The sequence below is a fragment of the Lithobates pipiens genome, unplaced genomic scaffold, assembly GCF_037356315.1.
Source record: "Lithobates pipiens isolate NorthernLeopardFrog02 unplaced genomic scaffold, aLitPip1_a1.2 Scaffold_74, whole genome shotgun sequence".
NCBI classification, from domain to species: Eukaryota; Metazoa; Chordata; class Amphibia; order Anura; family Ranidae; genus Lithobates; species Lithobates pipiens.
Genome location: NW_027507897.1, coordinates 247,302 through 273,890, shown reverse-complemented (window position 1 = coordinate 273,890; position 26,589 = coordinate 247,302). Strand labels below are relative to the sequence as shown.

Below are 26,589 nucleotides of genomic sequence, written 5' to 3'. Positions count from 1 at the left end.
TTGACAATTGCGCGGTCATGCGAAGCTGTACCCAAACAAAATTGACGCCCTTTTTTTCCCCACAAATAGAGCTTTCTTTTGGTGGTATTTGATCGCCTCTGCAGTTTTTATTTTTTGCGCTATAAACAAAAGAAGAGTGACAATTTTGAAATAAAACAAAAACAAAACACACAATATCTATAACTTTTTCCTATAATAAATATCCCACGTTATTTATCAAAAAAACTAAATTTTTCCCTCAGTTTAGGCTGATATGTATTCTTCAACAAATTTTTGGTAAAAAAAAAATTAAATTTTTTTTTTTTTTTTTAAACCCAATAAATGTATATTGATTGGTTTGTGCAAAAGTTATAGCGTCTACAAAATTGGGGATAGATTTATGGCATTTTTTTAATTATTTTTTTTACTAGTAATGCCGGCGATCTGTGATTTTTATCGGGACTGCGACATTATGGCAGGCGCATTGGACACTTTTGAAACCAATGACAATTATACAGTGATCATACATAGTATGAACACACGATCTGTCTCCTCTCCAGTGGAAGAACCAGGATCTGTGTGTTTACACACACAGATCCCGGTTCTCGCTCTGTCACGAGCGATCGCGGGAGCCCGTCGGTCATCGCGTCTGTCGGGCACTCGCATCAGCTCCAGGCAAACTCTGCACCCCTAGTGGCCAAAAGGCGAGGCGACGCAAGGTAACATTGTTTCGCCAAGCTGTGCCATTCTGCCACAGTGAAACTGCGGGGGCTGGTCCACAAGCGGTTAAGATCAGCTTCATATAGCCAAATTATTCAGTCACAGAGATCTGTATGAATGTATGTGACTGAATAATTTACAGGGTTCTTTAAAAAGTGTCTGCACTATAACTCTTTTTATTAGGAATTTCAAAAACAAATGATACTAAACTGCAAGGTCAGCTGGCTTGCCAGACAGACTAGTCACATGACACCCTCAGACACAACCAAATACTACTCCTCCTCCTGCCCTCACCGTTTCCAATGAAAATATAAAAAGGTGCAGAAATTTTTTGAAGACCCCTTGTACATACACACAGTACTGTGCAAAAGTTTTAGGCAGGTGTGAAAAAATGCTGTAAATTAACCCTTTCCCGCCGAGCGTACGCAGATATGCGTACTCGGCTTCCGGGGGTTATACCGGGATGATGCCCGCACCTGCAGGCATCATCCCGGTACCGTTTTTTGCAGCAGGTGATTGGCTATCCAGGCATAACAACCGATGCGGTTAAAAGCCGCTCGGCTGTTATGCCGGAGGAGCGGAAGGGGACGTCCCCCCCTCCCGCCGCTGTTACCAGTGCTCCCGCTCGATCGGGAGCACCGATTCGTGATCCAACGCCTCCGGCTGCTGAGGAGGAACTGGAACGAAGCCGTAATCGGCTTCGCTCCAGTCTCCTCATTGTAAACACGGAAGCGACGTCACTTCTTGTTTACTCGGCTGCCAATGGCGCCGGTTTTAAAAAAATATCCGGTATTCAGAATCTCCGTTTTCGGCGATCTGAATACATTGAAGTGTAAAGGAGGGGTGGGGGGTCTTTTAGACCCCCGATCCCTCCATAAAGAGGACCTGTCACCACCTATTACTGTCACAAGGGATGTTTACATTCCTTGTGACAGCAATAAAAGTGATCCATTTTTTTATTTATTTTTTAAAACAATTTAGTCATTTTAAAATAAATAAAATAAATAAAATAAATTTTTTTAAAGCGCCCGCCGTCCCAGCGAGCTCGCGAAGCAAAGAAAACGCATACGGAAGTCGCGCCCGCGTATGTAAACGGTGTTCAAATCACATATGTGAGGTATCGCTGCGATCGTCAGAGCGAGAGCAATAATTCTAGCACTAGACCTCCTCTGTAACGCTAACCTGGTAACCGTAAAAAAAATTTAAAGCGTCGCCTATTGAGATATTTAGGTACCGTACTTTGTTGTCAATCTACAAGTGCGCGCAATTATAAAGTGTGACATGTTTGGTATCTATTTACTCGGCGTAACATTATCTTTCACATTACACAAAAAAATTGGGCTAATTTTACTGTTTTGTTTTTTTTTATTCATGAAAGTGTCCCTTTTCCCAAAAAGTTGCGTTTAAAACACTGCTGCGCAAATACCGTGTGACATAAAATATTGCAACAATCATTGTTTTATTCTCTAGAGTCTCTGCTAAAAAATATATATATATATATATATATATATATATATATAATGTTTGGGGGTTCCAAGTAATTTTATAGCAAAAAATATGGATTTTAACTTGTAAACACCAAATTCCAAAAATAGGCTTAGTCATGAAAGGGTTAAGAATGCTTTCAGAAATAGAAGCATTAAAGCGGAGTTCCATCCAAAAGTGGAGATTCCGCTTTGCGTACTCCTCGCTCCCTTACATGTCACATTTGGCATGTAATCTTTTGGGGGGGGGGGAGTGGGTACCTAGTTTTCACAGGTACTTCCTGTCTCACTTCCTGCTTCAGTTGCCTGGCTGCCTAGGCGACTTTTCCTCTCTGTAATCTTCTGAGACACATCACAGATCCCAGAAGATTGCCTGGCCATTAAAAGCACATGCGCAGTGCAAGCCCGGCTGTAAAGCCGCAAGCTGTCACAGCCGGGTGCCCAAAGTTGCAATGATGGCACCACGAAGAGGAAGGAGAGAGGAGCGAGTCTTCGTGCGGCCGCATCGCTGGACCATGGGCCAGGTGGGTGTTTATTAAAAGGCAGCAGCTACATTATTTGTAGCTGCTGACTTTTTATGAACTGAAAAACTAGTGGAACTCCGATTTGATGGTTTATTTTTATCAACTAAGAAAATGGAAAGTAAATGACCATGAGATCCAAATCGAATTAGGAACCATCTTCAGCATAGAGAACAAGGAGTCCTGGAAGTAATGGTTTGGCCCCCACAAAGCCCTGATCCCAATGCCATCAAGTCTGCCTGGGATTACACGAAGAGACAGACGGATCTGAGGCAGCCTACATCCACAGAAGATATGTGCGGAGTTAGATATTTGGAAGAATCTACCTGTTCCTTCAAAAACTGTGTGCACAAGAACTGTGTGTATGTAGAAGAATTGCTGCTGGTTTGAAGTCAAAGGATAGTTAGGCTCGGTTCACACAGGGGCGACACGACTTCAGGACGACTTTGTGAGGCAACTTGGAGACGACTTGAACACGACTTTTAGACACGACCTGGGGCGACTTACAAGTCGCCCCAGGCCAGGCGACTTTTGCCGTGGCCAATGAGCTCTGAAGGGGGAACTCCACGCCAAATTTCTGAAAAAAAATTGGCGTGGGTTCCCCCTCCGAGAGCATACCAGGCCCTTAGGTCTGGTATGGATTCCAAGGGGAACCCCCTATGCCAAAAAAGCGGCGTGAGGGGTCCCCCCAGATCCACACCAGACCCTTATCCGAGCACGCTACCCGGCCGGCCAGGAAAGGGGGTGGGGGCGTGCGGCCCCCCCACCCCAAAGCACCTTGTCCCCATGTTGATGAGGACAAGGGCCTCTTCCCGACAACCCTGGCCGTTGGTTGTCGGGGTCTGCTAATAAGGGGGCCCCCCGGATACTGGCCCCCCACCCCGGCCCCCCACCCTATGTGAATGAGTATGGGGTACAATTTTACAATGTACCCCTACCCATTCACCTGTAAAATAAAGTACAAAAAAAAACACAAGATAAAATAGTTTATTGCACAGCTCTGGGGGTCTTCCGTCTTCGGGGGTCTTCTCGCCGGACTCCTCCGCTATCTTCTTGTAGCTCTTTTACTAGCGGAGGAGCCCGGCTTTCTTCCTCGCCGCCGCCCTCTTCTTCCGACTTCGGGGGTCTTGTCCCCCTCTTCGATTCTTCTGCCGGGCCACCGCGCCTTCTTATAGCTCTTTTACAGGCGGTGGCCCAGTCTTCTATCGCCGTCGCCGCCTTCCGTTCTTCTTCTTCTCCTGGAGATGTTGACTCGACGCTCTCTCCGGCCGTAATGCCAAGGGCCTCGCTGCGCGGCGACTTATATAGGGACAAGGGGCGGGGTCATCGGTTGATGTCACATGGGTTGATGTCACATGGCGACCCCGTCCCCTTACGATGTCACAGTCCCGGAGGATGCTGGGACTGTCGCCATGTGACATCAACCGATGACCCCGCCCCTTGTCCTTATACAAGTCGCCGCGCAGCGCGTCCCTGGCATTGCGGCCGGAGAGAGCGTCGAGTCAACATCTCCAGGAGAAGAAGAATGGAAGGCGGCGGCGGCGGCGACAGAAGACCGGGCCACCGCCTGTAAAAGAGCTATAAGAAGGCACGGTGGCCCGGCAGAAGAACCGAAGAGGGGGACAAGACCCTCGAAGTCGGAAGAAGATGGCGGCGGCGAGGAAGAAAGCCGGGCTCCTCCGCTAGTAAAAGAGCTACAAGAAGATAGCGGAGGAGTCCGGCGAGAAGACCCCCGGAGCTATGCAATAAACTATTTTATCTTGTGTGTTTTGTTTTTTTTTGTACTTTATTTTACAGGTGAATGGGTAGGGGTACATTGTACCCCATACGCATTCACATAGGGTGGGTGGCCGGTATCCGGGGGCCCCCTTATTAAAGAGGGCTCCCGGATTCCGATAAGCCCCCCGCCCGCAGACCCCGACAACCAACGGCCAGGGTTGTCGGGAAGAGGCCCTTGTCCTCAACAACATGGGGACAAGGTGCTTTGGGGTGGGGGGGGCCTGCTCGTCCCCACCCCCTTTCCTGGCCGGCCGGGTAGCATGCTCGGATAAGGGTCTGGTGTGGATCTGGGGGGACCCCCACGCCGTTTTTTTGGCATAGGGGGTTCCCCTTGGAATCCATACCAGACCTAAGGGCCTGGTATGCTCTCGGAGGGGGAACCCACGCCAAATTTTTTTCAGAAATTTGGCGTGGGGTTCCCCCATCAGAGCTAATAATTCTGTTAAAGTCGCCTCCGTATAGACAGAGATCCGACTTGGAGGCGACCTCCATTGAAATCAATGGGTACAAGTCGCCTACAAGTCGGATTCAAGTAGTACAGGAACTTCTTTTGAAGTCGGAGCGACTGTCAGTAGTGTGCATTAAGACGGCTCTCATTCACTTACATTGATTTTTAAATGTTGTCCGACCTGAGGCGATTAGGGGCGACCTGAAGTCGGATCGGAGTCGCCCCTGTGTGAACCGAGCCTTACACCAAATATTTATTTGATTGGGATTTTTATTTTGTTTGCTCACTTTGCATTTTGTAAATTGAGAAAAATAAACAATAAAAATATATATCTTTGAAATAAATTTTACTCATACAGTATCTCACAAAAGTGAGTACACCCCTCACATTTTTGTAAATATTTTACTATATATTTTCAAGTGACAACACTGAAGAAATTACACTTTGCTATAATGTAGTGAGTGTACAGCTTGTATAATAGTGTACTTTTTCTGTCCCCTCGAAATAACTCAACACACAGCCAATAATGTAGAAACCACTGGCAACGAAAGTGAGTACACCCCTAAGTGAAAATGTCCAAATTGGGCCCAATTAACCATTTTTCCTCCCCTGTGTCATGTGACTCCTTAGTGTTACATGGTCTCAGGTGTGAATGGGGAGCAGGTGTGTTAAATTTGGTGTTATCGCTCACTCTCTCATACTGGTCACTGCAAGTTCAACATGGCATCTCATGGCAAAGAACTCTCTGAGGATCTGGAAAAAAGAATTGTTGCTCTACATAAAGATGGCCTAGGCTATAAGAAAATTGCCAAGATCCTGAAACTGAGCTGTAGAATGGTGGCCAAGGCCATACAGTGATTTAACAGGACATGTTCCATTCAGAACAGGCCTCTCAATGGTTGACCAAAGAAGCTGAGTGCATGTGCTCAGCATCATGTTCAGAGGTTGTCTTTGGGAAATAGACATATGAGTGCTGCCAGCATTGCTGCAGAGGTTGAAGGAGGGGGGGAGGGTCAGCCTATCAGTGCTCAGACCATACGCCGTACACTGCATCAAATTGGTCTGCATGGCTGTCGTCCCAGAAGGAAGCCTCTTCAAAAGATGATGCACAAGAAAGTCCGCAAACAGTTTGCTGAAGACAAGCAGACTAGGGACATGGATTACTGGAACCATGTCCTGTGGTCTGATGAGACCAAAATAAACTTATTTGGTTCAGATGTTGTCAAGTGTCTGTGGTGGCAATCAGGTGAGGAGTACAAAGACAAATGTGTTTTGCCTACAGTCAAGCATGGTGGTGGGAGTGTCATGATCTGGGGCTACTTGAGTGCTGCTGGCACTGGGGATCTACAGTTCATTGAGGGAACCATGAATGCCAACATGTACTGTGACATACTGAAGCAGAGCATGATCCCCTCCCTTCAGAGAATGGGCACAGGGCAGTATTTCAACATAACAACAAACACAAAACACACCACCAAGACAACCACTGCCTTGCTAAATAGGCTGAGGGTAAAGGTGATGGACTGGCCAAGCATGTCTCCAGACCTAAACCCTATTAAGCATCTGGGGGGCATCCTCAAACGTGCATCAAAGGTGGAGGAGCGCAAGGTCTCTAACATCCACTGGCTCTGTGATGTCCTCATGGAGGAGTGGAAGAGGACTCCAGTGGTAACCTGTGAAGCTCTAGTGAACTCCACGCCCAAGAGGGTTAAGGCAGTGCTGGAAAATAATGGTGGCCTCACAAAATATTGGGCCCAATTTTGACATTTTCACTTAGAGCTGTACTCACTTTTGTTGCCAGCGGTTTAGACATTAACCACATACTGACCAGTGCACGACGATGTACGTCGGCACAATGGCACGGCTGGGCAAATGAGTGTACTGGTACTTCCAATTAAATCAAGACATTGTGGGCGCACGCCACATACCCCGTGACCGTGTCCACGGGTCCTGCGGACTCGATGTCCGCCGGTGTCCCATGATCGTGTCATGGAGCAGCAGAACGTTTCCCTGTTCTGCCTGGTGACATGACAGGGATCTACTGATCCCTGTCATCGGGAGCAGTGATCGCTGTCATGTCAGTGGTAGCCCACCCCCCCCACGGTTAGAATACCTCCCTAGTACACACCTAACCCCTTCATCCCCCCTAGTGTTTAACCCCTTCCCCGCGAGTGTCATTTACCCATTAATCAGTGCATTTTTATAGCACTGATTGCTGTGTAAATGATAACGGTCCCAAAATAGTGTCAAAGGTGTCCGATGTGTCCGCCATAATGTCGCAGTCATGATAAAAATCGCAGATCGCCGCCATTACTAATGAAAAAAATAATAAATAAAAATGCCATAAATCTATCCCCTATTTTGTAGACGCTATAACTTTTGCGCAAACCAATCAATATATGCTTATTGTTTTTTTTTTACCAAAAATATGTAGAAGAATACACATCGGCCTAAACAGAGAAAGAAATTTGTTTGTTTTTTTTATGTATTTTTTGGGGATATTTATTATAGCAAAAAGTAAAAAAATTTAGCTTTTTTTCCCAAAATCGTCACAGAGGTGATCAAAAACCACCAAAAGAAAGCTCTATTTGTGGGGGAAAAAAAAGGACGTTGATTGTTTTTGGGTGCAACATCGCATGCAATTGTCAGTTAAAGTGGCGCAGTGCCGTATCGCAAAAAGTGCTCTGCTCAGGAAGGGGGTAAATCCTTCCGGGCTGAAGTGTTTAATGGCTGTGTGTTGAGTTATATTGAGGGGACAGTAAATTTACACTGTTATACAAGCTGTACACTAACTACTTTACATTGTGGCAAAGTATAATTTCTTCAGTGTTGTCACATGAAAAGATATAATAAAATATTTCCAAAAATGTGAGAGGTGTACTCACTTTTGTGATATAATATACATGCATGCATATTGGTTTATTTTTTTATTTTATTTTTAGCACAGAGCAGCTCCACTACAACAAATACATTTTGGCAGGCTATGAACTGGGTGTCCTTCACAAATTCCCACCATCTCATAGAAATGATAGACACATATTTTTTGACATTGGCAGCAAAGTAAACTTTCCAAACAAACAGCGAAAGCAATTCGATTTAAAATTTGAACTGCAAATTTATGTGTTTTTTTTTAGTAGTAAATTCCCAATGAACTAGTAGAGATAATCTGCAGTACGTTCCATCAGATGGTAGCACCTATAATTCAAACTTTCATTACTGTTCAGATCTTTAGTGATTACCTACATGGCTTCAGAGACCTACTGTAAACTAAATGCTTCTCACTCACTAACCGTGATGTGCAGCTCTCATCTCTTTTGAGCTAACCAACAAAAGTGACCAATAAAATCCCACTGTGGTCAAGTGACACCGCTGGAGCATCTGAAAAACTCAAACAGAGCATTGCAGCAAGTACCAATTAACCACTTGACCACTGGGCACTTAAACCCCCTTCCTAACCAGACCAATTTTCAGCTTTTGGTGCTCTCACACTTTGAATGACAATTACTTAGTCATGCCACACTGTACCCAAATTACATTTCTGCCCTTTTTTCCACACAAATAGAGCTTTATTTTGGTGGTATTTAATCACCTCTGCATTTTTTATTTTTGCGCTATTAATCAAAAAAGACTCAGTAAAAAAAAAAAAAAAAAAAATAATTCTTTGTTTCTTTTAAAACTTATTGCAGAGTATTGGCAGAGTATTGCAGTGTGTTGCAGAGTATGCACAGAGTACTGCAGATTATTGTCACTGAGCAGCACTGTGGGCACTACATATCCAGCCCATAGCGCTGCTGCCATCTTTCCCCCTCTCACTGTACCGATCGGTACAGAGAGGGGAGGGAGGAACCGGCGGCATGACGTGACGCCAGTTTGTTTACAAGTGATCACTCCATCATTTGACGGAGTGATCACGTGGTAAACAGCCGCTATCAGCAGCCGTTTACTGTGATCCGTGGGCGCAAGATTCTGGGAGGACGTCCACCCGGAAAAACACGACCGCGCTGTAGCCTTCTTTCGGCTATGGCCCGGTTGCCATGTGGTTAATTAATGGAGAACTTCAGTTCAACAAAAAAAGTTGTTAGGATCCCTAAATTGGGAACAGTTAATAATGTGAACCCTAGCAGCTCCCTGACCATTTCTATCCTTTTGATGCACTACCCATTTGTCTGGTGACTGATAGGAGCTCAAACAGAGCTAGGAAGCATGATATCTGTACAACTGGCATCACAGTATCATGACTGTACACATTTACACAAACATGGGGTACTTTAATATTTCACAAAAATATGGGTATGCCGACTTACTCAGCATGTCTTGCTTAGAGCTGGATAAATCCTCGAAGTCTAAACACACCTCAATTTCGGCTGCATTCCGGCCTTGAGTTTCCACAGATATTTCCCTTGCCATGCAAAGTTCCGATATATCTGATGGCTTTGATTTCAGAGTCAGGGAAATTGAATCATCCTCTTTCATTTTAGTCAAGGGTGCTTTCACACTTTCCTGTACTGCAGGACTGACTGTCTGAATATCTTGCATTTCCGATGAATCAGATTTGTCTTCTGTTTTTACATTAGTAAAGATACCTGGAGACTCTACTTTCACTGGGAGAAGGAGATTTTCATGCAAAGTGCTCCACGCTGTAATTGGAAAATCCTGTTGTTCTTCTTTAATACTGACCTCTTGCTCTTCTTGTTTGATAGTGATTGCGTCTGATATATCAGAACCTGCTTCTTCTTTTACCTTACTAATGATACAATTCACTAGGGGAGGGGCAGTTTCATGGAGAGGGGTTGTTTCATGTAAGGAATTCCACACTGTAACTGGCAACTCATGTTGTCCATCTTTATTAGTGACCTCCTGCTCTTCTTGTTTGATAGTGATTGCTTCTGCTATATCAGAATCTGCTTCTTCTTCTACCTTACAAATGATACCTAGAGATTCTACTTTCACTGGGGGAGGGGCCGTTTCATGGAAAGGTGGAGATTCGTGTAAGGTGTTCCACACTGTAACTGGCAATTCATGTTTATTAGAGGCCTCTTGTTTTTCCTGTTTGATAGTGATAGCTTGCGTTACTTCTTCCATAGTGGCCCCCTGTGGCTCAGCTCTAATAGTTTCTTGTTACTCCACTATGATAATTACTTCTTGTACTTTCAAAATACTGGCATCTTGCTCTCCCTTACTAATAGGGTCTTGTTCCTTGATGCAATCACAGAAAAGTTGAATTCTGTAGAACAGAAATAGTGTTAATTGTGAACGTCTATAATGTTCAGCTGACAACTGCATCACAGACAAAACAGGAACCTGACAGCAATGTATCACTTCCCTACTCTATTCAACGTGGTGTATGGCTTTAAAGTGGACAGGAAGTGGAAGTCAATAAATTGGTACATAGAAAATGTAAACAAAACTAGTAACTTTATAAATTTACATTGTCCGCATATGACTGTATGAAAGCCCCTAAACCCCTGACATCCACTGACCATTAATGGGAAGGGGTGGGAAGGGTTAAATTTCACTGCCAGTTAATAGCACTGACACCAGTGCAGGGGGCTATTATTGCACTCATTGAATGAACACCAATGTTGGAGGTTATTATTAGGTCCACTGACATCAACGTTGGGGGGTTATTATTGCATCCACTGCCACCAGTGAGGGAGGGGGGTTTATTATTATGCCCATTGACACCAATGATGGGGGATTATTATTGCATCCAATGACACCAATGTTACGGGTTATTATTGCTTTCACTGACAGCAATGTTGGGGGTTATTATTGTCTCCACTGATACCGATGTTGGGAGTTATTACTGCATCCACTGACACCAATTATGGGGCTATTATTATTGCATCTACTGAACCAATGTTGGGGGTCATTACTGGCCTCACTGACACCAATGTTGGGGGTTATTGTTGTCTCCACTGACACCAATGTTGAGGGTCATTATTGTATCTACTGACACTAATGATGAGCGGGTTTCGTACATCCACTGACACCAATGTCGGGGGTTATTTTTGCACAAACTGCACTTGGGGCCCTTTAAAGTTTTCAAGTTGACCACCACTGCCCTAAACCATACAGTAGAATCCTGCAGCAGATTGGGTACCACAGATCATTGTGATTTATTTAATTGTATCAATGCTGAACTCTAGGGTGGTGACTAAATCTCTACATTAATTATAGTAAAGAAAACCACTTATGTTGCTGTGTTAAAAATTGTTACACTTTTGTAAAAACTCACTCTTAATCCTCATCTCTAGCAGGAGGTATCTCAGAAGAGGCAACCTCACTTCCTCTTAGTATTAGTCCACTGTTGTCCCCATCTGGAATGACTGCATGTAAACAGCAAGTTGCTGGAGGAGATCAGCAACCCTAAAATGGAAAAAAATAAATAAAAAAATAAGGTAAAAACAATATAATAAAATAAACAAATGGCAGTTTCTAGGATACATGGTTGTTTAGCAAACCAATTTCATCCAGTTATGATTTACATATATTTTAACACATTATTGCACTCATTGAATTGACAACAATGTTAGAGGTTATTATTGCGCCCACTGACACCAATGATGAGGGGTTATTATTTCATCCACGCACACCAATGTTGGGGGGTTATTATTATTTTTTATAACACCCACTGACAACAATCATAGAGGTTATTATTATGCCCACTGACAGCAATAATGGGGTTGGGGGGTTATTATTGCTTCCACTGACACAAAGGTTGGGGGTTAATACTGCTTCCACTGACACCAATGTTGGGAGTTATTATTGCATCTACTGACACCAATGATGTGGGTTATTATTGCACTCACTGACTGCACTTGGGGCCCTTTATAATTTTCAAGTTGACCTCCATTGCCGTAAACCGTACAGTCGAAGCCTGCAGCAGATTGGGTACCACAGACCACCATGATTTTTTATTTTTTTTTAAATCAAACTGAACTCTAGGATGGTAACTAAATCTCTACATTAATTATAGTAAAACAAAACCACTTATGTTGCTGTGTTTAAAATGTTACACTTTTGAAAAAATTCACTCTTTAAAATTCTGTGATGTCATGGCTTTAAACCAAATAATTACTAATCCCCGTCTCTAGGAGGAGGTATCTCAGAAGAGGCAACGTCACTTCCTCTTAGTATTAGTCCACTGTTGTCACCATCTGGAGTGACTGCATGTAAACAGCAAGTTGCTGGAGGAGATCAGCAACCCTGAGATGGAAAAAAAACAAAAAAACAAACAATATATTATAATAAAAATATTGCAGCTTTTAGGATACACAGTTCTTTAGCAAACCTATGTCATCCAGTTGTGATTTAAATCTATTTTAACACGGTTTATTATGACATGGATAAAGATCTACTGTATATTTAGAAGTCATTAATGCAGAATTCCTGAAAATAAGGGCTCACAAAAGGTATTCTAATGCCGCGTACATGCGACCGGACTTTGAGGGACTAGGTCCGACGGACTTTCGGCGGAGTTCTGACGGACTTTCCGAACGAACAGACTTGGCCACACACAATCACACCAAAGTCTGATGGATTTGAACGTGATGACGTACGACCGGACTAGAATAAGGAAGTTCATAGCCAGTAGCTGCCCTCGCGTCGTTTTTTGTCTGTCGGACTAGCATACACACGAGCGGATTTCTCGGTAGGAACTGGGTCCGGCGGAGTTCCGGTGGAAAAATTTAAAAGATGTTCTATTTCTAAAGTCCGCCAGATTTTTGGCAAGCAAAGGTCCGATGGAGCCCACACAAGATCGAATTGTCCGACGGACTCGTTCCATCGGACCTTTGCTGTCAAAAAGTCCGGTAGTGTGTACGTGGCATAAGAATTGCATTCTTACAGATCTCCCCAACTCATTCGTCTCCACCAAGCCATTTTTGCTAGTTTCTCCACCCAATAATGCTCCATCCTAGCACAAGTTATTTCTGTTTTTATTGTTCTCCCTCCTTGTCCTGGAAATCTTCATCGGACTGTTTAGATAATGAACGTTTTCATATGATCCTCCAGACAGATGGAAAATAGGGTCACCATCCATCTGGATTTCACAGACAGGATCGGATATCGGCGGATGTCAGCAGACATGTCACCGCTGACATACGCCGCTCCATATAGGCAAATGGAGTGTTCGATCAGGTCCGCCTGAAAAACCGACAGGCGGACGTGATCGAAAAGCCCATGTGAAAGGCCCCTAATTTAAGAGCTATGGGCGGAAGTGACGTTTTGACATTGCTTCCGCCCTGCAATGGTATGGAGATGGGTGGGGGCCATCTTCCCCTCACTCATCTCCATGCTAAGGAAGGAGGAAAATTTGATCGCCTCCGCTGCTGTTGACGGCTCCGAAGTGCGGCGGGAGGGGGCGCCCCCTTTCCCGCCACAAATAAAAGTGATCTTGTGGCGAATCTGCTGCAGAGACCACTTTTATCTGAAAGCGAACCGCTGACTGAAGAAGAGGATCCTGGGGTTATGGCAGCTAGCTGCTGCCATAACGATATTCCTCTACAAAGTACCGATGTATATCGGCGTGCGGTGGTCTGTAAGTGGTTAAGGCCCCTTTAACACTGACGAACTGATCGTGTCCATCTGTCAGTTTGACAGGTGAACAAGATCAGTCCATCCATTGCTCTTTATGGAGCGGCAGATGTCAGCGAACACATGCCTGCTAATACCCGGCCACATCCAATCCTATCCTCTAAAAACAGACTGGTGGGGATCCATCCCTCATCCATCTGGTGGATCAGGTTGGATGACAGTCAGATGGGAACAGACTAGTGATGCACCGAAATTTCCGCCCGCCGAAACATATCGGCCGAAAATGCCCTTTTCGGCGATTTGCCGAAAGAGAAAAACGGCCGAGAATGGAGCCGAAAATGGGGCGTGGCCTGGGTGGGGGCGGGGCTACGCCCCCGCCCCTGGTGACACCCATCATGGGGGGTGTATAGCGCAGGAGAGCCGCCTCCGCCGCCTGTTTGATCACAGCGCCGGGAACATCACAGCTTTCATTTCAATAGCTGTGTGTTCCCGGCCACGCGCCGTCACACGCAGCCCCCCCCCCTTGTCCGGGCACTTAGATAGACAGATCATCCGCAGGATTGGACGGATGATCTGTCTATCAAAGTGCCCGGACAAGGGGGAAGGGCTGCGTGTGACGGCGCGTGGCCGGGAACACACAGCTATTGAAATGAAAGCTGTGATGTTCCCGGCGCTGTGATCAAACAGGCGGCGGAGGCGGCTCTCTTCCCTGCACAGGCTGGCTGCAATGGGACACACTGGCTACAAAATGGCACACTGGCTGCAATGGGACACACTGGCTACAAAATGGCACACTGGCTGCAATGGGGGATGCCTCCTGTACCACGTCCTCTGTCTCTGACCATCTCCTGTACCATGTCCGCAGTCTGACCATCTTCTGTACCATATCCCCAGTCTCTGACCATCTCCTGTACCGTGTCCCCAGTCTGACCATCTCCTGTACCGTGTCCCCAGTCTCTGACCATCTCCTGTACCGTGTCCCCAGTCTCTGACCATCTCCTGTACCGTGTCCCCAGTCTCTGACCATCTCCTGTACCGTGTCCCCAGTCTCTGACCATCTCCTGTACCGTGTCCCCAGTCTCTGACCATCTCCTGTACCATGCATGCAGTCTCTGACCACCTCCTGTACCATGTCGCCAGTCTCTGACCACCTCCTGTACCATGTCGCCAGTCTCTGACCACCTCCTGTACCATGTCGCCAGTCTCTGACCACCTCCTGTACCATGACGCCAGTCTCTGACCACCTCCTGTACCATGACGCCAGTCTCTGACCACCTCCTGTACCATGTCCTCAGTCTCTGACCACCTCCTGTACCATGTCCTCAGTCTCTGACCACCTCCTGTACCATGACGCCAGTCTCTGACCACCTCCTGTACCATGACGCCAGTCTCTGACCACCTCCTGTACCATGTCCCCAGTCTCTGACCACCTCCTGTACCATGTCCCCAGTCTCTGACCACCTCCTGTACCATGTCCCCAGTCTCTGACCACCTCCTGTACCATGTCCCCAGTCTCTGACCACCTCCTGTACCATGTCCCCAGTCTCTGACCACCTGTATAAAAATATTTTTTTAAAACAGTCATTTTCGGTATCGGTGCTGTTTCGGTATCGGTTTTCGGCCTAGTGTATTTTACATTTTCGGTATCGGTTTCGGCACCAAAAAACCCATTCGGTGCATCCCTTGAACAGACAGGTGGTCCATTTCCATCTGACCGCCCCATAGAAAACAGCAGGCTGTGTCCATGTCTGCTCTGTACAGAGGAGCAGACACAGACCTTCCTGGCTGAGTAGGCGGATCCACTGCTGGAGAGGGGCCTAAGTGAACAAGCTGAAGTTAGAAGCTGATTGGCTATGCACAGTTGCACCAGATTCTGTGTACACATTTATAGTAAATCTCCTCCATTGAATGCAGATACAATGCTGTGCAGACTTTGATGTATAATAATTTATATATATATATAGTAATTTAATAAATCATTTTTATTTTTATTAAAGATGCGCTGACGTTTAGCTGTTGTTCATGGTGAGCGGGAAGGTTTTTCTATTGCAGAGGAGACAGGCAATGTCTCTTCTGCAATAAAAATAATAATACACCTGCCTGCCTGTTCACAGCGGTCCCTGGAATGTAAACTGAGCTGTGCATGTGAAGCTCAGTGTACAGCAGCCAGCCTGATCCCCGTACATATGTCAGACTCATTGCTTCCCACGCATGCACAGGAGTGATGTCATCTCGTGTGGGCCAAAAAAGATGGGAAAAGAAAAGGGCATACAGATGAGTATGCCAGTGAGAGACGGGGACCATTGGAGGAAAGGGGAGTATAAGCTGTCTTTAGTTCTGATTTAACATGGATGGAATCATTATATTTTTTCAAAAAGTGGACTATGCCTTTAAATACAAATGATAGTCTATACACTTATTACAGAGACGTAAACATTGCACACAGATTTATAAACATGATACATCTTCTGTTTGATATACAGTATTTTTCGGCAACAACAAAGCCTTGTTTCCAGCATTAAATAAAATACACAACTGACAGAATAACTTTTTTTTTTTTTTTTTTTTTTTAATAAGCCATAGGTCTACATGAATATGAATGAACAATCTTGGACTAGTGTGTACCGCTCCATGTTTTAGTGTGCCCTGAGGTCCGAGAGGGAGGGGGTGTCTGAGGCAGGGGGTCGGGGGGGGGGGGGGGGATAGGTTTGGAGGGAGCTCTGAGGAAAAAAGAGATGGGGGTGTGTCTAAGGAAGGGAGGAGTCTAGGGAGGAGATGGGGAAGGTGAGAAGAGGGGGTCTGGGGAAGAGAGAGGGGGTCTAGGGAGGAGGGAGGGGAGAGGGGGGGTCTAGGGAAGAGAGGGGGGTCTGGGGGGTAGGTGAGAAGAGGGGGCTCTGAGGAAGAGAGGGGTGTCTGGGGGGGGGGGGGTCTAGGGAAGAGAGGGGGGGGGTGAGAAGAGAGGGGGTCTGAGGAAGAGAGGGGGGCTAGGTGAGAAGAGGGGGCTGCCTGGGGGAGGTCTAGGGAAGAGAGGGGGTAGGTGAGGGGGGTGTCTGAGGAAGAGAGAGGGGCTAGGTGAGAAGAGGGGGCTCTGAGGAAGAGAGGGGTGTCGGGGGAGGGGATCTAGGGAAGAGAGGGGGAAGGTGAGGAGACGGGGGCTAGGTGAGAAGGGGGGGGGGGTCTGAGGAATAGAGGGGGCTAGATGAGAAGAGGGAGCTCTGAGGAACAGAGGAGTGTTGGGGGGGTCCCTGAGGAAGAGAGGGGGGCTAGGTGAGAAGAGGGGGCTCTGAGGAAGAGAGGGGTGTCGGGGGAGGGGGTCTAGGGAAGAGAGGGGAAAGGTGAGGAGACGGGGGCTAGGTGAGAAGGGGGGGGTCTGAGGAATAGAGGGGGCTAGATGAGAAGAGGGAGCTCTGAGGAACAGAGGAGTGTCGGGGGGGGGGGGTCCCTGAGGAAGAGAGGGGGGCTAGGTGAGAAGAGGGGGCTCTGAGGAAGAGAGGGGTGTCTAGGGAAAAGAGGGGGTAGGTGAGGAGGGGGGGTGTCTGAGGAAGAAAGGGGGGCTAGGTGAGAAGAGGGGGTCTAGGGAAGAGAAGGGGTGTCTGGGGGGGGGGGGTAGGTGAGAAGAGAGGGCTCTGAGGGGGGGTGTCTGAAGAATAAAGGGGGGCTAGGTGAGAAGAGGGGGCTCTGAGGAAGAGAGGAGTGTCGGGGGGGGTCTAGGGAAGAGAGGGGGTAGGTGAGGAGGAGGGGGTGTGTCTGAGGAAGAAAAGGGGGCTAGGTGAGAAGAGGGGGTCTATGGAAGAAAGGGGGTGTCTGGGGGGTAGATGAGAAGAGGGGGCTCAGAGGAAGAGAGGGGTGTCTGCGGGGGTCTAGGGAAGAGAGGGAGGTGTCTGAGGAAGAGAGGGGGGCTAGGTGAGAAGAGGGCGCTCTGAGGAAGAGAGGGGTGTCTGGGGGGGGGGGTCTAGGGAAGAGAGGGGGAAGGTGAGGAGACTGGGCTAGGTGAGAAGGGGGGGGGGGGGGGTATGAGGAAGAGAGGAGGCTAGGTGAGAAGAGAGGTCTCTGAGGAAGAGAGGAGTGTCTGAGGAAGAGAGGGGGGCTAGGTGAGAAGAGGGGGCTCTAAAGGAAGAGAGGGAGTAGGCGAGGAGGAGGGGGGTGTCTGAGGAAGAAAGGGTGGCTAGGTGAGACGAGGGGGTCTAGGGAAGAGAGGGTGTGTCTGGGGGGGTAGGTGAGAAGAGGGGGCAATGAGGAAGAGAGGGGGCTAGGTGAGAAGAGGGGGCTCTGAGGAAGAGAGGGGTGTCTGGGGGGGGGTCTAGGGAAGAGAGGGGGTAAGTGAGAGGGTGTGTCTGAGGAAGAGAGGAGGGCTAGGTGAGAAGAGGGGGGTCTGAGGAAGAGAGGGGGCTAGGTGAGAAGAGGGAGCTCTGAGGAAGAGAGGAGTGTCTGGAAGGGGGAGGGGGTCTAGGGAAGAGAGGGGGTAGATGAGGAGGGGGTGTCTGAGGAAGAGAGGGGGGCTAGGTGAGAAGAGGGGGTAGGTGAGGAGACGGGCTAGGTGAGAAGAGGGGGGTCTAGGGAAGAGAGGGGGTAGGTGAGGAGGGGGGGTGAGGAAGAGAGGGGGGCTAGGTGAGAAGAGGGGGCTCTGAGGAAGAGAGGGGTGTCTGGGGGGGTCTAGTGAAAAGAGGGGGTAGGTGAGCAGGAGGGGGTGTCTGAGGAAGAAAGGGTGGCTAGGTGAGAAGAGGGGGTCTGGGGAAGAGAGGGGGTGTCAGGGGGGATAGGTGAGAAGAGGGGGTCTGAGGAAGAAAGGGGGGCTAGGTGAGAAGAGGGGGTCTAGGGAAGAGAGGGGGTGTCGGGGGGTAGGTGAGAAGAGGGGGCTCTGAGGAAGAAAGGGGGGCTAGGTGAGGAGAGGGGGTCTAGGGAAGAGAGGGGGTGTCGGGGGGGTAGGTGAGAAGAGGGGGCTCTGAGGAAGAAAGGGGGGCTAGGTGAGAAGAGGGGTGGTATCTGGGGGGAGTCTGAGGAAGAGAGGGGTGTCTGGGGGGGCTCTAGGGAAGAAAAGAGGGGTAGGTGAGGAGAGGGGGGGGATCTGAGGAAGAAAGGGGGCTAGGTGAGGGGGGGGGTGTCTGAAGAGGAGCTCTGGAGGAAGAGAGGGGGTGTCTGAGGGGTAGGTGAGGAGAGTCTGAGGACGAAAGAGGGGAGGGTGTCTGATGAGGAGCTCTGTTGGAAGGGGGGGGGGGGTATTTGTGGAGTACAGAGGGAAGATCTGGGGCTAAGTTCTCCTCTGGTACTTACAGACACTGTGAATCATCTTCTTCCTCCCTTCAGCCATGTGACAAGGGGATAGACGAAGAACTGCAGACTGCACAGCTGCGCTCTCTATTGCCACCTGCAGGCTGGAGGGAGGAAAAATCCTCTCTACCGCGATCTGTCGCTACACCTGTCAGTGAACATTAGGGATGAGCGGCCTCACAGGCAGCTCGCACTGCCTCTGATTGGCGGAGGAGGACTGGCGAATGACGTCAGATCAAATGTGCTGAATTTTCACCGTAGGCTGCCAGGGAGAGGGAATATCTTCTTTCGCTCCGGCACAGCGCCCTGTAGTGGATTAGTGTGAGACTACAGTACAGCGTCTTCATCGCAAATCTATCGCGTGAAATCAACGAGACAGTAATGCTCCATACACACGATCCGAAAATCGGACGACAAATCGTCTTACTATTTCGCTTACTAGCCACAAGTATAAATTAAATAGGTTACTAAAGTCAGCCCCCCCACCTGTAAACTCTCAGCCCCCCCACCTGTAAACTCTCAGCCCCCCCCACACCTGTACGCCCTCATCCTCCCCAACACCTGTACGCTCTCAGTCCCCTTGTCAGAAACCATGAATCAGACGAGACAGAAGTACAATTAAATCACACTTGTTTATTAATAAAAAATAAAAGGTAAATAGAGTAAGCGCAGTCAAAGCATAGCCAGAGTTCAGTAACCGGATCGAGTATTCAGCCAGTCCAAAGTTCAATAACCAGATCGGGTAGTCAGCCAGGCCAGAAGTCAGGGATCCAAGTGGAGCAACAGCAAGCAGGATAAGGAGCTAGAAGGGATGTCAGCAAGCCAGTTATTAAACAGAACCGCAGGAGATGGTTTCTTGTGATGTGACCAAGCTGAAGGCAGAGGTGAAGTGAGCTGGACAGCTTTAAGTAGGCAGGTCAGACAAGCAGGATCAGGAACAGCTGGTAACTGTGGAGAGAGATGGGAGCTGGCAATTAGCCGACAGCTGAGCAGCCAGCCCAGAGAAGGAAGTCCGCCTTACAGTTTTTTAGGTGGAGCTGAACGCAGGGGCGGACTGACCATTAGGGCAGTCGGGCGCGGACCGAGGGCCCGGTGTCCAGCAGGGGGCCCCACGGTGTTTGCAACCGCCCGTAGAGTTAACCCCTTTTTGGAGCTGCCCGTTAAAATCTATTATGGGCATCGGTGCCCGTAAAAAAGATGGCCGCGAGCCGACTATGGAATGGCGCATGCGCTGTTCAAAAGCCGGCCGGGCTCGGGAAAGTTCGTACACGCTCGGCCGGGCGGCGCATGCGCAGTAACGTAATAGCGCCTCCCGGTGCCATTTTCAAATAGACGATCGGGACACTGGCAGAGGAGCCGAGCAGGGGTGAGTACTGAGGAGGGAAGAGGAGAGTAAAACTGTGGGGAGTGAGAGCGGAGGACATCGCTGGGAGCCCGGAGGTGGCGGAGGGTGAAGCTGTGGCATGCAGGGGAGGGACAGAGACTGATGTGTTCTGTCAACTATCATATGACTTCTCCACATCATCAGTGCTGTGTCCTCCTCCTGTGCCCATTTCTCCTCTCCACAGGTCAGGGAAGCACTGTGCTGCCCTGACCTGTGGAGAGGTGAAAGGGGCACAGGAGGAGGACACAGCACACTGATCATGTGGAGAAGTAATGATGGTGGACAGAGGAGGAGGCTACTGTGAGGAGGACACTATCATGTCCGCAACCTCTGTCGCTCTCCTGTAGTATGTCCGCAACCTCTGTCCCCCTCCTGCAGTATGTCCGCAACCTCTGTCTCCCTCCTGTAGTATGTCCGCAACCTCTGTCCCCCTCCTGTAGTATGTCCGCAACCTCTTTCCCCCAGTCCACCTCTGTCCCCCTCCTGCAGTATGTCCGCAACCTCTGTCCCCCTCCTGTAGTATGTCCACAACCTCTGTCGCCTTGTCCACCTCTGTCCACCTCCTGTAGTATGTCCGCAACCTCTGTTCCCCTCCTGTAGTATGTCTGCAACCTCTGTCCCCCTCCTGTAGTATGTCCGCAACCTCTGTCCACCTCCTGTAGTATGTCCGCAACCTCTGTCCCCCTCCTGTAGTATGTCCGCAACCTCTGTTCCCCTCCTGTAGTATGTCCGCAACCTCTGTCCCCCTCCTGTAGTATGTCCGCAACCTCTGTCCACCTCCTGTAGTATGTCCGCAACCTCTGTCCGCCTCCTGTAGTATGTCCGCAGCCTCCGTCCTCCTCCTGCAGTATGTCCGCAGCCTCCGTCCTCCTCCTGCAGTATGTCCGCAGCCTCTGTCCTCCTCCTGCAGTATGTCCGCAGCCTCTGTCCTCCTGCAGTATGTCCGCAACCTCTGTCATCCTCCTGCAGTATGTCCCCAACCTCTGTCATCCTCCTGCAGTATGTCCACAACCTCTGTCCACCTCCTGCAGTATGTCCGCGAACCTCTGTCCACCTCCTGCAGTATGTCCGCAGCCTCTATCCTCCTCCTGTATCATGTCCGCAGACTCTGTCCACCTCCTGCAGTATGTCCGCAGCCTCTGTCCACCTCCTGTATCATGTCCGCAGCCTCTGTCCACCTCCGGTATCATGTCTGAAGCCTTTGTCCACCTCCTGTATCATGTCCGCAGCATCTGACCATCTCTTGTCATTTATCATGTCTGCAGCTCTCTGCCCCCATCCCAGGGATCCCCCTCTGTCCCCATCCCAGGGGCCCCTCTCTGCCCCCATCCCAGGGGCCCCTCTCTGCCCCCATCCCAGGAATCCCTCTCTGCCCCCATCCCAGGGATCCCTCTCTGCCCCCATCCCAGGGATCCCTCTTTGCTTCCATCCTAGGGGTCCATGGGTTTAACCCCTTGGATCCCACACTAGCATGATGCTACTGTGTGCATTACACATTGTTGCTGGGTGTTTGGAGAGGGCCCTATTCACTTGATTGGGTCACGATCACCCACCAAAAGCAACAGGGGGTATAATTCCTGCTGCAGCATGTGTACATCCTCAGCTGCTACCTCTGCAGCTAAAGGGGGTAGAGACCAATGTATGTAATGTGGGCGGGCAGTGTGGCTGGGACACAGGGGGGCCCCATGATCTGCTATTGCCCGGGGGCCCCATGAGTTGTCAGTCCGCCCCTGCCTGAACGGATGCTCCATAGACCTTTATGGAGCATCGGATGTCAGCGGTGACATGCCCGATGACATCCGACCCGCTCCGATCCGAAAAAGTGTGACGGAGAAAAAAACTACTTTTCCATCCGTCTGCGGATCGGATCGGGTGACGACTGACTCTGCGGTCCATCTTCATCCGATTCCCCCATAGGGGAGAGTGGCGCTCTGACAAGTGTGCAGAGACAGACCTGTCATCTTCCTGCTCAGCGGGGATTGACGGAACGATCCCCGCTGAGCAAGTGGATGTCCACGCCGGGCGGATAATCACAGAGCCCTTACTTGTAAGGTGATCCTAGTCCCAGCTCTTGTTTCCACATGAAGAGGGGTGCACATGCAGGAAATGGCCAGAGGTGGCAGCAAAAAGCCCGATGTCAGCTCAATGACAGAGCAGCAGCCTCACACACATACAGGAGCATCCACGGAGCTCCTCTGCACCCGCCCCTGCCTTCTTACATCCCTGCCCATCCAGACGCTGGGGCCCCTTACAAGTGTATGGGCTGTACCCCCCTGATGGCAGCCCTGAGTGTATTTGTATTGTATTTTCAGATGACAACTGTACTAAGTGAAAATCGTACGATCTGGTATCGTACGAGGAAAATTTTTGCGCTTGTCCAGTCGTATAATATTGGATGAACTGTCGTGATCAGCTCTCGAAAGCTCTGTACTAACGATCAAATTATCATACAATCAAAATTGGTATTTTTCATCCGATTTTCAGATTGTGTGGCATAAGTGTCATAGGTTGTCGTACGGACCAGGCCCAGAATGGCCATAGGGCAAACTGGACCACATGCCCTTGCTTACGGGGCCAAGGCAGGCTGCTCTTTAAGCCCACACCAGTCCCCTAACCTTTCTGCGGTCAGCTCAGGCTCAGCCATTGGCACCAGGGGAACTGAAACATGAAGGGGGGAGGAGCTAGAGGAGACACCTCTCCACGGCCGCCAGTATAGTTTAGCTGTTGGAGCCGGGGGGCGTGACCACGGAGGGGAGAGGAGCCTGATGCAGCGAGAGACCATAAGTGTGGCCACCTGTAACCTGAATAGGAGGAGCAGTAGGGTGGCTGCATATAGAAGAATCATTCTCTCCATCTTCCTCCCGAAGTCTCTGAATGCCTGCTTCTGCTCCTCTACCTCTTGCAGGCTTTCAGGTACTGCCGGAGGAAGATGGAGAGAATAATTCTATATGCAGCCACCCCACTACTCCTCCTATCCTGCTTATCTCTACCCCCCCCCCCCACAGTGCTCTCTAACCCACCCAGTGCTCTCCACCTCCGCCATACTGCCTGCTGTGCCCTCTGCCTGTCTCTCTCTGTGCCCTCTGCCTCTCTCTCCCTGTGATATCCACCTCCCCATGCTCTTCGCTGCCCTCTCTGCCCTCCACTTCTCCCCCAGTGCTATCCAGCCCCCTCCGTGCTCTCCTCCTCCCTCCTGGCCTCTCCACCACCCCCCATGCTCTACACTGCCCCCCCCCCATGCTCTACACTGCCCCCCTGTGCCCTCCGCCTCTCCCCCCTGTGCTTTTTTACCTCCTCCTGTGCTCTCCACCTCCCCCCATGCTCTTCACCTCCCCCAGTGCTCTTCAGCCCCCCCAGTGCTCTCCACCTCCCTTCTGTGCTCTCCACCTCCCCCCATGCTCTCCGCTGCCCCATGTGCTCTCCGTCTCTCTCCCTGTGCTCTCCATCTCCCCCATGCCCTCCTCTGCCCCCTGTGCTCCCCACCTCCCCATGCTCTCCGCCGCCCCCCTGTGCCCTCCACTTCTTCCCCAGTGCTCTCCAGCCCCCCCAGTGCTCTCCACCTTCCCCATGTTCTATGCTGCCCCCCTGTGCACTTCACCTCCCCCCAATGCTCTCTAGCACCTCCAAGTGCTCTCCAGCCCCCCTGTTCTCACCACCTCCCTCCTGTGTTCTCCCTCCTTGTGCCCTCCGTCTTTCCTCCCGTGCTCTCCACCTCCCCCATGTTCTACGCTGCCCCCCTGTGCCCTCAGCCTCTCCCCCTGTGCTTTTCACCTCTCCCTGTGATCTCCACCTCCCCGCATGCTCTATGCTGCCCACCTGTGCCCTGCGCCTCACCCCCTGTGCTCTCCATCTCCCTCCTGTGCTCTCCACCTCCCCCCATGCTCTACGCTGCCCCAGTGCCCTCGGCCTCTCCCCCTGTGCTCTTCACCACCCCCTCTTCTCTCCACCTCCCTCCTGTGCTCTGCACCTCCCCCATGCTCTACGCTGCCCCCCCATTCCCTGCGTCTCTCTCCCTGTGCTCTCCACTTCCCCCATGCTCTACGCTGCCCCCCCAGTGCTCTCTAGTCCCCCCATGCTCTATGGTGCCCACCTGTGCCCTCTGCCTCTCCCCCAGTGCTCTCTAGCCCCCCCAGTGCTCTCCAGCCCCTCCTGTGATCTCCACCTCCCCCATACTCTACACTGCCCCCCTGTGCCCTATGCCTCTCCCCCAGTGCTCTACAGCCCCCCTATTGATCTCTGCCTACCCCCTGTTTTCTCCACCTCCTCTCATGCTCTCTGCTGCCCACTGTGCCCTCCACCTCCCCCCAGTGCTCTACATCCCCCCAGTGATCTCTGCATCCCCCCTGCACTCTCCACCTCCTCCCTGTGCTATTCACCCCACCCTGTATTTTTGCTTCCCCCTGTGCTCTCCAACCCCCCACTCCCTGTGCTCTCCGGCCCCCTTGTGCTCTCCTCTTCCTCCCTGTGTTCTCTGCCTCCCCCCTGTGCTCTCTGCCCCTCCATGCTCTCCACCTCCCCCCACAGTGCTCTCCAGCCCCCCTGTGCTCTCGCCCCACCCCATGTTCTCAAGGTTCTTCCCTGTGCTCTCTGCCCCCCCCCGCTCTTTCCCTGTCCCCCTCGCCCCCCACACTTTTGTCGGGTTTCCCTCTCCCCTCTTCCGAGGGATTCATCAGGATGGAATGTGGGAAAGGGGCCAGTTAAGATGTCATGGGCTGCTCAATCCAAAATGCCCGGGCCTATTTTTTGTTCCAGTCCAGGCCTGGGATTGACCATTCAGGCGTTGCCAGTAGGGGACCCCACAGGGATCTAATAGCGGGATCAGCACACTGATCTATTTAACTCTTCATACATCAACCAGTTTTACAGTTTATGAGCTTGCTGTTCCATGGAAGCTCATACAGTGTCTGGCGTTATATGTATAGTATATCCATTTTCATGAAGGAAGATAAGCTGCTCAAACTGTATTTTCTGTTTACTTACCTGCTAATCTCTTCAAACCCAGCAATATAGTTCAGCCTTTATTTAGTGTTGGATCTTCTGTACACTGCCACAATCGGATTCAATACTTTCCTGCTAACGCCTGCAAATGCTATTATATACAACAGATCATGCATGTACATACTTATTGCTTTCACCTTTGGATATTGCTGCAATTTATCTCTGCGATCTATATATGACACAATGCACTAATATGCCATGTGACATCTATTTTCATTCCTGGTTGTAACTCTAAAGCCGCGTACACACGATCGGATTGTTGGCCAACAAAACCGTGGACTTTTGTCCGAAGGGCGTTGGCCCAATCTTGTCTTGCATACACACGGCACACAATTGTTGGCCAACAATCACGAACGTAGTGACGTACTACATGGTTTTTCAGCTCTTTAGTGCCACCCTTTGGGCTCCTTCTGCTAATTTCGTGTTAGTAGAAGTTTGGTGAGTGTTGATTTGCGCTTTTGATTTTGCGCTTTTAATTTCACACTTTTCAGTTAGTTTCTGAACGGCCATTCGTCAACCAGACATGTTGAGGAATCGGAGGAGATAACGTGTTATTATTGGCCTTGGAGTTATTGCTTTGCCATTTTTTTTTGGTTGAATAATGATTTGATTTGTTAAATTTTTTATGTTTTTGGATGCATAGAATGCACTTTTTGGTTAAGTTCTATTGCCAGATAGTATTATAAGTAGTATGTGGAGTTAACTAAAATGCAAACTAAAGTGGCAAAAAATAAGAAATCTAAACACACTAACTGCAAGCCACTGACAAGAATGTGCCGCGGCCAGTGTGTAAGCACAAAAAATGTGGCAAATTTTCACTGTAATATTGAACAATTCATATCAAGTGCAAGTGATTTTCAAGCATGCAAACAATATTGCAATAAAGGTCCGTAACCATCCAATATTATCATAAAGTGCATAAAATAAAGTTCAGTGTCCAAAAAGTGCAATCAAGCTCCAATGAGGAGGGAGCAGATCTCCATATAATAGTTCATGCAAACAGAAAAAAAAAAAAAGTGCAACAGTATTTGATCGGTGTCTACTTCCTCCAAACGCCAACACCATCCGCAGTGCACCACTAATTTCCCCAAGCCTTTCACTTCTAATGGAGACCCCCTATGGGTCAAATCAAGCCTTTAGTATGTAATAAAACCAGGTGACAGCAATCAATCAACTTCCAGCATTCGTCACGGTAATAGCGGGTTTTTTTGAAAGATGGCTTCAGGCTTATCCAATGTGGTGAGGACATGCAATACAAAGGGATGGCTCCATCGTGCAGTATTTTCAACATTTTTATTAAAACGAAAAGCAGTAATTTACAGTTAAAATTTTGTATTTCCAGCTACAACAGAGTAGCTCCCTTTGATGAAGTCACGTGTTCAGTGACGCAACGCGTCATGGAGGAGCCAGGTGTCACCACTTCCGGTCGCGACGTACTCTGTTGTACCGTCCACTGTTCAGCACATGTTA

The 26,589-nt window shown here is 49.3% G+C and overlaps 1 protein-coding gene across 4 annotated transcripts in view; it reads right to left on the bottom strand.

Annotated features, from left to right (window-relative positions):
* Nucleotides 1-18,847, bottom strand: part of LOC143959414 (uncharacterized) — a 39,216-nt gene extending 20,369 nt beyond the window's left edge. For 2 of the 4 annotated variants that reach the window (XM_077468053.1, XM_077468056.1), the window contains exons 1-4: nucleotides 18,741-18,847; nucleotides 11,744-12,140; nucleotides 11,170-11,300; nucleotides 9,236-10,155 (exon numbers count right to left, since the gene is read on the bottom strand). In XM_077468053.1, the coding sequence (XP_077324179.1) occupies nucleotides 9,236-10,013 (778 nt within the window). In that variant the 5' untranslated portion in view covers nucleotides 10,014-10,155; nucleotides 11,170-11,300; nucleotides 11,744-12,140; nucleotides 18,741-18,847. The remainder of the gene's footprint in view (nucleotides 1-9,235; nucleotides 10,156-11,169; nucleotides 11,301-11,743; nucleotides 12,141-18,740) is intronic. The other 2 variants (XM_077468054.1, XM_077468055.1) reach the window with 2 other exon arrangements.
* Nucleotides 18,848-26,589: the final 7,742 nt, after the last annotated feature.